The sequence below is a fragment of the Chaetodon trifascialis genome, chromosome 9, assembly GCF_039877785.1.
Source record: "Chaetodon trifascialis isolate fChaTrf1 chromosome 9, fChaTrf1.hap1, whole genome shotgun sequence".
NCBI lineage: Eukaryota > Metazoa > Chordata > Actinopteri > Chaetodontiformes > Chaetodontidae > Chaetodon > Chaetodon trifascialis.
In genome coordinates this window covers 17,464,942-17,480,373 of record NC_092064.1, presented here as the reverse complement: position 1 = coordinate 17,480,373, position 15,432 = coordinate 17,464,942, and the positions used below count along the sequence as shown (strand labels likewise).

The window sequence follows — 15,432 nt, the reverse complement described above, 5'->3', positions numbered from 1 at the left end:
CACTCCATCACTCTCCTCCCTGATCAAACAGCTCTTACTCAGCTCAGAGGTGTGTGTTTTGGCTCATTGTCCTGCTAAAAAACAATTGACGGTCCCAAGAAGCACAAACCGGATGGGGTGGCATGTCCCTGCAGAATGCTGTGGTAGCCATGCAAAGCACCCCCACAGCATCACACCTCCTCCTCCATGCTTCAACCACACATGCAGAGAACATCCGTTCACTTTATCTCCGTCTCACGACGACACATCAGCTGAAATCCAAAATTTTAGTCTTACCACAGGAGGGCCCAAGGCGTGGGAAGAGGGTGGATTCATGAAATTTTGTGGACTGACTGACCTTCATGTCATAAAGTAATGATGGACTGTCTTTTCATTTAACAGGTCATTTTACAGATTACTGAAGTCATACAAGATGCTTGGAAGTGACCTGGAGACATAATATAGTAAGTTACGTAAGAACCCTCAGAACTTTACCTCAGTCATATTCTAAAGCTATATGTGACATTCACAAATAATTCTTCATAAACAAAATCTACATTTATATTTAAACTTATATTTTGAGGTCCTGTTTTTCTATCTGTTATCCATTTCATGACTGATATTTTGTACTGTACACTTACTTTGTAAGTTTATTTCAATGGATTGAAATCTGTCATATTTCTAAATAAGAGAACATAACTGTCTTATATAATGCGCATTAGTTTTATTTCTTAATCATACTGTACATCCAAAATAAACATTTTATAATCACAATTAAAACAAAAATATTGCATTATAATTTAACCCATGTAATCATTCAGGTGGTAGCTATTCAACATACAATATGAGGGCATGCCAACAACTACATAGTAATCTTTCTCTCACATTTTGCCATTTTTGTACAACTACACTTGATTCTGAATTAAAGTCTTTAATTCAAAAAGCTACTCAAAAAACAGGTCATCTTTTTTCTGCTCTGCTCTCTTTCATATTCCACCCACAGCTCACTATTTGCCCTAAAGAAACAAACTCATATTTATGTCTCTTAAGAGTATGAAACAAGTCAGATCCTCATTCGCTGACATTTGCTGCAAGGCTCTTGGTTTTAGGCACCGATTCTATTGATCAACTGTTTGCCCACATGTTAATACACTATGCTTGCACACCACAAAAAAATCTGTTCAAAATGCAAGATCAGGATACATCAGTTAATCCGATGAATGTTAATTCAGAGGATGACAATGACTATTAAACACACTGCCAGTCAATAATGATTGAACACCCGATATTTTGGCCTTTTTGGGGGTCAACCTGAAGAAATGTGGTCATTGTTAAGACCTAAAAATTAAATCATATGAGGAGTTGATGTAAGTGCACTGAGAAGATATTGTGATTTCTTTTCTTGTTGGAAATAACCTAGGCACAACACATTTTTGCAAGTTTTGAGTTTAGAAACATCCACCTGAGAAACCATTCAGTTCAGTCAAAGATGCACCGGACAAATCAGTCAGCTAATGTTTGGATAACCGACTCGTCGTTTCTCTGAATTTGTATTAAAAATATGCATTGTAAATATATTATGAAGGATGGTTCCACAACTGCCTGTCTTATTTTTTCACTTCAGCTTGGTGGATTTCCAGAAAGCCGCTATATTAAAAAAATAAAATAAAATAAAAAATCACAATTTGACATCAAACACAGTGTTTTAATAGCATCTTGCCTTTTTGTGCCGTACATTTGGCGCTAATGATCACCGCTGAGTGTCTTAAAGGGCCACTTCACACATTTTACATGGGGATCAGTAGCCCTGTCATTAGAAGTACATATCGCGTCATCTGTAGATCTGAAGGGAGCTTTCTAAAATCTTTCTAAAAGAGGATTTTAAATTTACAAATTGTGAGCAAAAGTTATTTTCCAAGGATTTAACACTTAAATTTCTGATACTATACTATTCATTCATTTGCTTTTTGAGATGTCCCTGATGATGTCACATCATTGTCAATTGGCGTTCATTTGTAACTGTTGTGAGCAGCTCTAACATTTCCAGATGGAACAATGGCGTCCATCAATGCCACGCTCAACCATCAAGCAATTTTAATATGCATTCTGGAGTTTTTAGGTAGACTAAATTTGTTTTTATGTTCTTCGTCCTTTAAACGTGGTTAACATTAGCATAATTATTGTAGAGTAACTGAAACATAGTTCAAATCCTTATATTCAACAACTATTAATTAGCAAGGTCAAAGATAACGACCTCTTTAATTAGTGCTCGATTAAAGGCAGGTGGCCCTTTAAGATCTGACAACTGTTATCTATACGTTTAGCAGATTTCACAGTAAGGTTTTCTGCTACAGGTTTCTTATTACAGTGAACATCTCAAAGTAAATCTAGATTATTTCCACTAAAATGAAAGTCACACACAATTCAGTTCAGTTTTACTCATGCCTTACTTTTAATTGCTATTTTATTTACAATGCTGCATGAAGTTTAACCAAAAGTGCTAAAATATAGGGTGCTTGAGATCTTTAAAAGGCAGTGCATAATGTATTCTTCATGAAGGTGAAAACAAGCTCAAGCCATAAACGATCCCATCCTTGTTCTGCCTTAAGAGTTCCCAAAAATACTTACCTTGAAGTATAAAATGTGGTTGGGGCCAGCTGGTCTGTCAGGAGTTCATATAGTACATCCAACAAGTCCTGTTGAGACAATACTTGTGGCCACAGTTCTGATTGCAATATTATCTAATTAATACACAGTATTCAGGGAGAGAGGAACCAGAGGTTGAATCACCCTACTATTGTTACCACAGGGCATCATGGGAATTGAACAGCTACTGTGCATGGAAGCTGTCACCAGCCGGTGGGCTACAGTTTGCCTGGACTGCTGTCACAGAGAGAATCCACTGAGCATGAAGGCTGCGTGAAAAGGCTAATGCAATGTTAGTGGGACCGGAGGTGTCTGAGGAAATCCACAGAGGCAAGCACAGCATGGATCAGCCAAGAAGCAGAGGAGCACGTGAGAAGTGAGCCAGGAAAGGAAACAAGGATGCAGTCATCGTTTAACACAGCGAGGGACCACGGCTAGCCACTGGGTCCCAGCTGCAGCCTCTCCTGCTTATGCTTATCCAGCCACTGTAAGATTTGCTGTTTGAGCTCCTCGTTTGGCCTGATCTGGTCCATGGTTAGAGGACTGCGGTTGAAAGGGTCCGTCTGGTCACTGCAAGGACACACGAGAAACAAGAAAAGTGAAATGGATGCCGATGTCGCCCAATGGATATCATCTCCGGAGATTGTCATTGCCTTGTAGGAAGTAACCAACCTGAGGAGATGCCTTGCTATAGTTGAGCGGTCAACTGTGACGTTGGAAGAAGGGAGAAGGACAGGATCCAGCATCAAAGTGGACATGATTGGATCCAAGAACTCATCTGGGGCATCTGAGTATGTCTCCTCTTCCTGCTGCTGTCGGTCTGCATGAGACTAAAACAGAAGCACAACAACGATTTTGAGTATCTGCACCTGTGCTCACCACAGTAAACACTGCAAAGATTCAAAAAACAAATATGTATTCTAGTGTTTTCTCTGGCAAACAGTTTCCAAGTCAAATGATACCTTTATTTTGTCAGCAAGGACTCCAAAAGCCACAATCATGTCCCCAGGCTTGTTTATCTTCTTCAGTACCCTAACTGTTTGGGAGAACAGGGTAGGAGAGTACGATCGTCCATCCTTTGGGACTGTGGCACAGAAATTCTCCTCATCACTGGCAAAGACAAACACTTTTTTAAAAATCGGAACCCACAGAAATGATAGTACTCAGCACTGTGCCACTGTATTTCTTCTCCTTTGAGTATAGCACCACCAAAATAACGAGCTAAATGACAAGTTTAAGACTCACAGCCACACTTATATAAAAAAGACTGCTCTACTGTTAACAACTCTGCAGAGAGGAGTGTTCACAACATACCCCAGATTCAGGTAGATGGTGCAGATGTCAGAAACAAGCTGCTGGGGCTTGAAGTCAAACTCACTGAAGTCCTTGACTTTAAGGGCACCCATCTTAGGACCCACCAGGTGCTGCAGGAAGTAGTTCAGCATGGAGATGATCCTCTCAGCCAGGAAGGGGTGCACAAAGATCCCCTTGATCTCTGGAAATGAGGATCACGATAAAAGAAAAACCATGGGACGGATGAGGACAAACTTTAAATGGATTAATCAACATATGTGTGTCTTTTCTGCCTGACCTGAGGTGAGGAAGGCCAGTGTGCCGATGGTCTCGTTAGACATGATGTTGTGGAAGCGTCCCAGCTGTCCAAACATCTGCAGGCTGGACTCCTTCTCTCTTCGGGCATCGGGGGCCAGGCCTTCCCACTCCCCTCGATCCCGCTCCAGCTGCAGAACCTTGATTTTACTCAGGTACTGCAACACAGGAACAGTATTGGTCTTATTCTTTTGCTGAGCTCATGAAAAGAATAGTCTGACATAAAAAGACATAAAATAATAAATGAGTTATTACCCACAAGGATTAATATTAATTAACATTTTTGACAAGCGAGTTTATATCCCCATGGTTGACTAAATCTGTGCCACATTCTCTCCTTGTGTCCAGGATTTTGTGATCTGTGCTGATCAAAGTATTGCATGTATGGATGATGAGTCACTCTTACCTGAATAGCCTCATCCAGAAGGAAGATGGCATCGTTCATCAGTAAGTTGAGGAACCTGAGGAACAGAGGGGGGTTCATGGCCTCCAGGTTCTCGGATGCATAGTGCGCCAAATGCTGAAACAAGAGATGTCAAACTAAATGAAGAGCCCATTGAGATCAATCTGATGAACAAACTCAAAACACCTTTCAGTAAACCATATATGCCTGTTCACAAGCAGCCATTCATTCCTTAATTGCCTTCACACTACTGAGGGTCACAGCGGGTCTTTCCCAGCATGCATCTCAGGGTGAAATATAATGAAACATCCTGGACAGTTTACCAGTTCATCGCAAAAGTACACCCCAGGGCTTTTCTTTTCTCCTATTTACCTTCACTTTTCCTAACTACTCCTCCTCTCATACTAGAAAACAATTTGAATGAGATATAGTGAGAGAGTGAGAACGAGCGGAAGAGTTCATTTGCTGCTCTTGTCAAAAATCAATGTCTGCTATTGATGAAGTTGCCTGATCATAAATTAAACAAAATGCACCCCATAGCCGATTCAGATTTCTGTTTACACTCATCACAAAATATTGTTGCCATATTTCTATTTTTCCTGTGCTGCCATCCTGCTTCATCTCATACCATCATTGTTAGTCATACAGTAGTCAGCAGAACGTGGTCTGGACACGCATTGTTTGTGAATGAGTCTATTTTCTCAAAGAAAAGGGTTTAAGGAGTTTGTAGCTTCTGGGACATTAAGCAACATGACTGAGACAGGATTTGGTTTTTGAAGACTATCAGATGCAACCAAACAATCTCACATAAACCACATGAAGAACACTAAACTCACACAGAAGAACATAAACTTCTAATCAGGCAAAAACTCATCATACCACCATCTTAGCTTCTGACAGCAGAGTTAACTTGGATGATGAATCCAAACACATAAGCTTCTTGTTACCTTGATACTCTCTCTATAGTTCTCTTTGTCCCACATGTACTTGAGGATGGGATACATAGGCCTTCTGTAGTTGAACTTCTGTTCAAATTGATGAGGATCGCCTAAAAAAACAGAGGGAATCTAAATAAAATCCAACATGCTTCATTGCTACCCTCTAACTTTCCTATTTCCTTAAACTAATCAGTTACACACATAAAATCCACCTCCAAACAGTTTGACCTGACTAGAAAAAGACCCCATATTATCTATGTCTTCTGAGTGTTTTTAATCAAAGATGGTTATTTTCAAGTGTGCTAATTAATTCTAATTTAATACAGTTCAAAAGCACATTGCTGTTTCCATCTACAACCAGCGCTAGTGAGTCAAAACATGAGAAATACAAGTTCTTCACCTGTGAATTCAATGTCTACGAACACAGTGATGAGGGCCTCGGCCAGCTGAGGTGCGTGCCTATAGGTGCAGAAGACTCTCTCTCGCTGAAACACAATTGGTTGAACAGCACCAGGAGCCACCGGCTCCATGTGGGGCATCACCGCCTCTAAGACCTCTGCAAGCTTTGCTCTTAAATGAGGGTTCTTCATCCTGTTGTGCGCACAGGACAGGAGGGATTGAAGCAATATGTGAAAAATCCCAAGGTGGCCTGCACCATTCAAGGCAATTCTTCCTCAACTGACCACAACCGACAACGTGATAAATTAAATCACGTACCTCTCTACGTTACCCATGAAGACAGTGATGAAGTTAAGAATCTGCTCCAGACTTTCTGCAGAAGTCTCCAATACGTCGTCTGCAAATCGACGCAGGAAGATGAAAAAATCTCCCAAGTTCTCTGCAAAAAACTCTGACAAACAGGAGACACACAAGTGATGACTACCATACGAAGGAATGTTCAGCATGAATGAATAATTGTACTACAAGTGACTAACCAGTACTTCCCTGCATGTACAACTACAGTCATTTCAAAACAATCTTTAGTATCATCTGTATATAGTTAGAGATTTAAATATCTAAAAATCACTTGAACTGACATTTTCATTTGACCTGAGGCTGAACCCTGCAGCGTTTTATCGACTCGAACTGAAATATCATGAATTACATCCTGGCAAGGCGTCATAACATCAACATTTTTAAACACAACACACTCCAATTAAGGAGGTAAAAAGGATGATGAAAGCTGGTTGGGATTAATTTGTATTATTATTCCACTGTATTTCTAGTGTAGTGGGAGATCTGACCTACCTGGTACATAGCACAGCATAGTGTTCTGTAGGGAAGGCAGGGGAAAACTGAGTGCTACATGTTCAGGCCCCTGGTTCCCCATACCAAGCTGAACCAGCAGAGCACCAGTGGAAGCTTGGAGGTTAAGGCAGCATTGCAGCATGGCAGGCTGCGTGGTGGCAGCTTTGGTTGACAGATAAACAATCATCAGACGCTCAAACTGCTCCAGAAGCTGCTCCGACATCGGGTTGCCTGTTCGCTGGGCCTCCTGCCATGTCACCTGGAGCCGGTGGAGAGACTGGTTCATCTTCACCATCTGCTCATGGAGTCTGCACATGCACATTATGCATGGGCACAGGTGCATGGATTCAAATGGAACAAGACAACCCAGGTTAATGGTGACATACGGGGCTCACATGAGGAACATACAATACACAACATTTCTCTGGGATCTATGAAACAGATCCTCTCTTTCATTGCTTTATGGAAGTTATGTTAGTGCTTGTTTGAAGGTATGTACCTGTGGAAACCAAGATGGAGGGTGAGTTGTGTGAGGATGAGGTTTTCAGTTAGCAGGGTGTAGGACTGTGCAGACTCCACAGGCTGCTGCGGGGGCACAGGAATCAGACAGGTTTCCTTGTCGAGTCCTGGTGCAAGAAATGGGGGATTGTTTGGTCATGAAATTTAATGTAATGCAAAAGCTCAAAAAGTACAACAGCCGCTGAATTAAAACTGACACATACAAATGATTTTTACACATATTCACCTGTTGCGTGCACATTGCGATTGCGCCTCTCTTCTTCGCTCAGCTCTTTGAGGGCACAATACGTAGGGTTGAAGGTGAGCAGTTTGGGCGAGCGCGGCCTGCAGAAGGGCTGGCACAGCTTCAGCAGTGCTGCACCCAAGTTTAAGAAGAATGCATCTGAGGCGTACATTTGGAAGAAGATCTCTGGCATCTGATTGGCCCATATTTTGGCCCGGCCGGCGTTAGCCTGCAGACAGCTGCCCAACCAGGAGAGCAGCAAGTGCCGTGTTTCACCAGATCGCTGGAGCAAGTTTTTCAAGATCTGGTGCAGCTTATCATGAAACTGGCCCATAAACTGCAACACAAGGGGAGTAAAGATCATTAGCTCTGTGACAATCAGTATGTGGTCTCATCTTAAAAAAAAAAAAAAGACAACCAAACAGCAACATCAACTAAAGAGAATCTGTTTACCTGGTGGATGTTGGCCTCCTGGACCTTGGTCTCCTGGGCGCTGGAGCGGGAGGGGTTCAGGAAGTAGCCATGTCCCTCCACCACACCTGGGGTTTTCAACAAGCAGGAGATACTCAACACTGTTCCCAGTAGGCTCTTCTGGTACTGTAAACCATTAGCTGGGTCTTTAGGCTGAATGTGTTCCACCAGTACCTGGGAAAACCCCCAAAAAAAGAAATGATGGAAGGATTTGAAGAACTGAGGGCACTAAAAAAGGACACATGAATGATCTGATCATGATTCTGTGATTACTGTAAAACTTGATTAGCTGTGAGCAGAGAAATAAACAGTTGCTGTGGGAAGGCAAATTCATGACAACATTTGCAAACGTATCTCCTTTTGTGTCTCCTGACCTTGGCAATATCTTTATGGTGGCTGAAGTAGAGCAGAACATCTAGGTAGGAGTAGAGGAGAGGCTGGCACAGGTCCAAGTCTTTGATGCGTCCCTGGAAGATGTCAAACACTGGTACTATCACCTCCTCGAAGGTACGCACCTCCTGGTCAGAGAGTATGCCAGCAATGACCTCCTCCACGAACTCAACCACCTCCTCTGGCTCTGAAACACAGTGACTTCATAAGAACCGAGAAGAAAAACCTCCAGGCAATATTTAATGAAGACCACAAGAGCAATAACGAGACAAAACGAAAATGAGAGGCAGTGAGAAAAAACATATTCACAAGAAAGGAAACAGGTCTAAACAGGCCCAAAACTTAACCTACGTGCTCCACTTAAACCTTCCAGCAGCAGGTCCAACAGCTGTTCATAGACATTCTGGCTGATGTAGATCTCTGGAGTGAGCAGGACCGTCCGCGTGTTAGTAACTGTCAGGTTCTTACAGCGAACAGCAAACGACAGCAACTTCTCTGGTACCTTCGTCACCTGGTGCACAGACAATCAAATCACTCAATTATGGAAGCGCATTGCTTATTTTTACGTTCCAATTACCAACAATGGTCTATAGCAACATCTCAAAATAGCTGCAGTAAATTCCTACAATTATACTCATGTAGGGAAAAATTCGCACCTCCTCTTTGGCCCTCTGGTAACAAGCAAAGAGGTAAGGGATGGCACTCTTCTCTCCAGCATCACGGTCAGCCGACAGGTTAACAGCACTGCATGACGTCATGTAGATGAGGTGATTTCCTGGCTCTAGCAGCAGCAGACGGTTAAACAGAGCCTGGAGGACAGAGTGAAACACCAGGAATATGCTCACTGCTCACTGCTCACTCACCCAAACATTTTCTAAGCACCGAAATTAATTAAATCTTTGCTTGCTGTGTGGTTCCTTAAATGTGTGAATCTATTTCTGAAATAATGCATGTATGTCAGTTGTGGTTTATTGAGAGGACAGAAACAACACAAGGGGGATAATAGAGTGATGACTTATAAACATGTTGTTGACATCTCACCTGCTCTATGTTGTCCATGTCCAGCCAGTCCTGTCCATCCAGATCTGCAGCCATCTCCTCCAAGTAAACACAGCGAGGAGGGATCCCATTACCTCCTCTCAGACTGGGGTCACCTAGGGGTGAGAATAAAGGTTCCATAAAATAAAGCATGCTCAAATCATACTACACATGACAACCCATGATGTTGACACCACTCTAAGCATGAATACTGGTTTAATTGGGAAATAAGTCGAGAAATAAATCAATATCATTTACATACACTGGCATGCAAAGCTTTGGGTAAAACTTTCTGGTACTGTGAACAGCTACGCAAGTAAAAGGTTAGATGCTTTCTAAACAGCATATAATTTAAGATGACACATTTCTTTACTATTTCAAGCGAGATTACTTACTTAATGAATCCATTTTCTACTCACTTAACCATTCACAGTACCAGAAATTTTGACCAAAAGTGCCCAAAACTTTTCATGCCAGTGTAAATATTGGAATAGAACTCCAATTCCCCAGAATGTTGGGATGCTCTTCAAAACAAAATAAAACAGAATGTGATCACTTTCTAATCCTTTTTGACGTACATGCAATGGAAAACAGTACAAAGACAATATATTTAATGTTTTCCCTCATTAACTTCATTGATTTTTGTAAATATATGCTTATTCTGAATTTGGTGCCAGCAACAGTTGCCAGGTTAGAACAGAAGCAACTAAAGACTGGGAAAGTTGTGGAAACCTGCAAAAACACCTGTTTGGATCATTCCACAGGTAAACAGGTTCACTGGTAACAGGTGATAGTATCATGATTGGGTATGAAAGGGGCATCCTGGAAAGGCTCAAGCAAGGATGGGGCAAATTTTACCACTTTGTGAAACACTTGATTGTATAAAGGATATTACTGCATGGGCTCAGGAGCGCTTTGTAAAACCGTTGTCTGTAAACACAGTTTGTTTGCAAATGGTTGCATTCTATTTTTATTTAGATTTTACACAGCGTCCCAACTCTTCTGGAATCACGGTTGTAAATAAGACACGTGAAGATTAAATGCACATCATGTATTTACTCTGGTTTATTTCAGACTGAGGAATTCATTAAAGACGCTCTAGGTGAAAACAGGGGGGGCTTTGAGTCTGCATTTCCTGTACACCATGACTCACCCTCAAGAGGTCTCAGCAGCCGAGAGACCCAACCATCTCACAGTGAGACTTCACAGAGTGCAAGGTCTTTGTATTGTCTTAAAGGAGGCTGGTGAGTCATTTGTTGCAATACTTACTGGAAACTCGAATTTTGTCTTTCAAGACAGCTGGCAGCATCCAACAATACCCCCAGAAACCAAACTGAACAGACTATGCTGGTATGTAGGTACAACACAGCTACATCAGACAGCTGTCTGTCTAATGTCCCTTCCAGACTAGGCAAGGGGAAAAAGGTTTGCTCGTAATGTAAAAAGGGTCAACGTAGATTATGTGAATAAGTTAACTAGGTATTTCAGAAAGTACTACTGTTTACTATTTTAGATCATCTACCATGTTGAATTTCCAGTGTTAAAAAAAGAAACTTTTACTGGTGTCCAAACACAAAAACCTGTTTAGCAATGCACACGGAGCTACAGACAAGGACCTGTTTGTTTTTGACTACCAAGTGTTTGTCATAGACTTAAGACATTTGGGTCAAGCAGGTAGAATGTCTTGACTTGCGTGTCACACCTTTAGTCTGTGAACATGTTTCTAAGCCAGAATCTAGACAAAGGCTCAGGTCAGTCATTGACCAAAGCAAAACATGTGACCACAAGTTGAAAGCTACAATAGAACTGATCTATTGATATTGGGGTCCTAAATAAAGCAAATGTTCAAACTAAAAAAACTGTTTGCACTCTACATTGTAGAGTACATTGTACATACAGGATATTTTTTTTGTCACATCCTATTCAGAACGACACTATGATGTGGGTCAAACCAGAGTCGGGGACGTATCTAAATGACTCAACGTATGTCTGTGACAGTTGTATCAATAGACCTGAGTCTCATTTTACTTACTGTTGTCTAGAGTGATGAGAAATATTCGCTGGATCATGTGATTGACATTGAGCTGTTCACACAGCTCCTGCCTGGACCGGAAGGAGCGGCTGATCTCTGCCACGGAGTCGTCATTGTCATCAACGCTGTCTGACACAGAGTTTTCTGACTCTGACTGGCTCTCTCCCGAGTCCTCCACTGTGAAACAAGATTCAGTATGACCTATACATACAAGAAAAAACACTGATGCTTCTCTAACAGTGAAATGATGCTTTATATATATTCATATATGCATTTATAATGAACCACACTTTGACTTTGAGATCCCTGGAACAATTTACTGAAGCACTCACTATAGTTCTTATTAGGGGACTGCAGTAGCTCTGATAACTACTCACATGGTGGTTCAGCAGACACCTGTTGTGGTTTCTGGCCTGATGCAAACTGCTTGGCATCAGCCAGTGAGCTGAAGAGAGCAGCGAAGGGGTTGCGGGAGATGTTCTGGTTGTTGTTGCCCTGGTCGGTCATCTCACTAGGGCTCAACACTCACTCCATCCAAGATCCCAGCCTTGAGGAGCAATGCAGACACAACAACTAAGTGGCAATGGAACGAGACAGGGTGTCCAAGTGACGGATTAGTGAGCACATGTAGCATATTTCCACATAAACGTGGACTCATCAACATCTTGCAGCATTGTCCCACTATCATCATCACCACATCAGCCTTACAGTAAAACACAGAGCTGCACGACTTCAGCACCTAATCAACGGCTTGCTAGCTTTATTATCATCATCATTTGAATTAACTGGGCTGCCAAATACCGTCTTCCTGCATTCTTTGTTGAATTAGTTTCATACAAAATGGGCCATAACACATGCAGCTATCCTTATTTTTCTCTAGTTGTTTAAAGTCAGCATCATATTGAAAAGGTGCTTAAGGGTCAGCAGGGCATCCTTTAAAGCATCCAGCATCCTTGATGTTACATTGCTGCCTCCAGGATTTAATGCCCCTCATTTCCCAGTTTATATAGTCTCTTCATCAGTCCAATTGTCCTCAAAAATCTAAATAACAGGTAGCCATCTTCTGCACACATGACTGTACTCTTAACACCAATCTCTAACAGTCCTCCTCTGTGCAATTCTGCAAGCATTTCCTGTCTGTATCTCATCTTGTCTGCATGCTATCAGGACATGCTCGACTGTTCCTATGTCTCCACACCAGGTGTTCTTCAGTCCTCTTTGCAGGTTCTTCCTCTGCTTCTCACCACACCAACTCTACGCTGGATCTAATGTGACGTTAAATATACTATTTACATGGATCGACCGTTTCAGCTCTCGACTGATTTGCTTCCACACTTTGCAGCTTACCTTTAACCAGGGTAGAAACTTTTTGGCATGACATTCAGAAAACGGGAATCAATAAAACAATTACTCCTGTTTTCAGTTTGACACGGAGCACAGGGCATATGGACTAGCTGTCGTTATCGGTGCTCACCTCCTCAGGGTTTACCGTTACCATGTGTTGCCACATGAATTTAGTTCAGCACCTAACAATCACAACTTGTGTTACTTTATGGATCTAGCTTCACGTTTAGCCACTACTGCACGATTTCAAACGTCTTCTGTCACCTGTTAAGCAATTTAGTAGCAGCTTTAGCTACTTGACGCTAGTTAGCTAACTAGCTAGCAGTGTTAGCTAGTAGCAGTGACCGTCCTGCATCAGAGCTAGTTAGCTAGTTAGCTAGCTTGTGAAGTAGCAAGCGAAGCTGTCATGGGGTCACCACGGCTCTACTTCAGCATCGATTTTCGAAACATTTATATGGATTTCATGTATTCTCAGTCTAAATAAAGAATACAAACGATAAAGAAGGCTGTCGTACCTGTTTGACGGGAATAAGTGTGTGTTTCTGATGAAAAAAAAAATGCTTCTACGAAACCAGTGGCAGTTCCTCAGTACATTGAAATTGTAAACGTCATCAAAATGAGACAGGCGCTCTGCTTTGCTGAGTAACTTTCTACAAAATAGGAGAACATGATCGAACTCTGTTTCATAAAACAACCCCCCATGTGACAGTATTATAGATAGTGAGCGTATGCAACTCCAAATAAGACTAAGAAAGATTTATCTAATAATTACCACGTTTAAACAAGGTTCACAACAAATATTTGTGGTAATTATTATGTCAGTTATGTAAAAAAGACAAAGATAAGTTTCAGATAAGATCATATTTACATATTTTATGGAATAAATGGAGAAAATTCATGCATTATTTTCAAAGAATATTTGAACGATGTTTTGGGAGATAAAGAGTCTGTAGTTTGTACATAAAAAGAAAAAAGAAAAGAAAAAAGCACCATGCATACCAGGATGAGTAATATATCAAAAATGAAGGATCTTTAATCATTTCTGGGCTTGGTTTAAAAAATGTACTGTATGGTGAAAATTAGTTTAATAAAATAATAATCATAGGCTCCTACTTTGACTTATATGACCTTATATTCAGAGCTGAAAAAGTGTTAAATGTCGAAAAAAAAATCTGTCTTTCTCTCTTTCTTTCGTTTTCATCTCAAATGTGTGCACTGTCTGTGAGGTCAGCTGACATTTCAGAACATGTTGGACTTTGATTTTTCTCTGATGCCTGATAGTCAGCAGAGGGCAGCAGCAGACAGCATCCCTGACAGGGTCCCTGCTGACTAATTAGGTTGAATCTGCCTGAGTTTTGTACATGTGCCTGCAGCTTTGATGTGAGGCCCTGTCCTCTGTGTGCTTTATGAAGCTGTAGTTTGAGAGTTTGCTTTTGGACGAGACTTGAAATTGAGTCAATATTTGGAGATGTGGGTTATGTGGAAAAAAAAGAAACTAATACATATCAATATATATATCTCAACAAAACAAATGTTTGAATTCAAAGCTGTAATGATGACCTCATAATAATAATGATCAAATACGTACTGAAAGACCCACTAACCTATAAGCTTAGTTTACGTACTGGAGTTGTCTTTTGTAAGACAAACAGGCTTTTAACATATGGTCCTCTTTAATAACTTTCTTCTTTGCATTATCATATGCTGTAGGTTGTAACCCCTTCAAAAAACTCTCTGGTTGTCCTACAACTTTGTCCTACTGTTAACAAACACACTCTCCATACCATTATGCACAGCTTCTGTCCTTTATCACCAGTTGAATGAGTACTCAGGACTCAGCTAGTACCTGCATTTCACACAAACTCTGAAGTCACAATGTCATAAGAATTTAATAAGGTAGTTGAATCTAACATAGACACTCTGTGATAATGTCTTCTTTGAGCATTTGTAGTTATGTGAAAGACATAGAGGAAATTGGTCTGTGTGGGAAGTGTCTTGAAATTCATGCATGTCAAAGGAAAATTCATTTAAGGCCTTTTTTCCTGCAGCAAATGTGGGTTTTGTAATGCAGAAATTTCAGCACCCGGTGAAAGAATCATTTCATCACAACTATTGATCCCGAACCTTATCAGCCTGCTGCAGATATGTTATGATCCTTTCATGCTGTAAGGCATTTGAAATTTGATTCCAACCCTGTAAATGAAATTTGTGCGGTTCATTTTCAATCATTTCATCAAAATGTGAAAAAACATATTTCAGCTTTGTGATTTCTATGTGTGTATATCTAAGGCGTACTTTGAGGGCAAAAGTATTTGTAGTAATTACTTTGGACAATGCAGACACTTGTGAACAATCTTATTACACGATCATCCTAGTGTCAGTGCTGCACTTTGATATTGGAAAATAAATCATAACTCTCTAAATTGAGGACATTTTTCAGTTCTCTATTCTGTTGTTTACCTGATCAAATTCTCATCATAAGTCTGATGGAAAATAACAGTAACAAGAATGATCCTACTTTTCTACAATGAGGTCACCTTAAGTAAATGAACACAAGCTGGTATTTTCTGAAATGATCCAGCAATTATTCCAG

At 40.9% G+C, this 15,432-nt stretch overlaps 1 protein-coding gene across 1 annotated transcript; it reads right to left on the bottom strand.

The window, feature by feature from the left end:
- Positions 1-680: 680 nt before the first annotated feature.
- Positions 681-13,452, bottom strand: ube4a (ubiquitination factor E4A (UFD2 homolog, yeast)). The gene is made up of 20 exons (XM_070970754.1): positions 13,355-13,452; positions 11,873-12,042; positions 11,496-11,672; positions 9,467-9,579; positions 9,082-9,234; positions 8,777-8,936; positions 8,410-8,612; positions 8,018-8,209; positions 7,568-7,901; positions 7,322-7,448; positions 6,823-7,130; positions 6,292-6,424; positions 5,975-6,165; positions 5,584-5,684; positions 4,640-4,753; positions 4,217-4,391; positions 3,940-4,120; positions 3,588-3,735; positions 3,298-3,455; positions 681-3,195 (listed from the first exon to the last, which is right to left on the bottom strand). The coding sequence occupies exons 2-20, from the start codon at positions 12,000-12,002 to the stop codon at positions 3,060-3,062; spliced, it is 3,234 nt and encodes a 1,077-aa protein (XP_070826855.1). The 5' UTR covers positions 12,003-12,042; positions 13,355-13,452; the 3' UTR covers positions 681-3,059.
- Between the last annotated feature and the right edge of the window lie 1,980 nt (positions 13,453-15,432).

Coding starts and splice junctions, on each gene's coding strand:
- ube4a (XM_070970754.1), bottom strand. CDS start 12,002: ATGACCGACCAGGGCAACAACAACCAGAACATCTCCCGCAACCCCTTC. Junction 11,673..11,872: donor GGTGTCTGCTGAACCACCAT/GTGAGTAGTTAT, acceptor CTTGTTTCACAG/TGGAGGACTCGGGAGAGAGC. Junction 6,425..6,822: donor TATGCTGTGCTATGTACCAG/GTAGGTCAGATC, acceptor CCTGTTTGTCAG/AGTTTTTTGCAGAGAACTTG.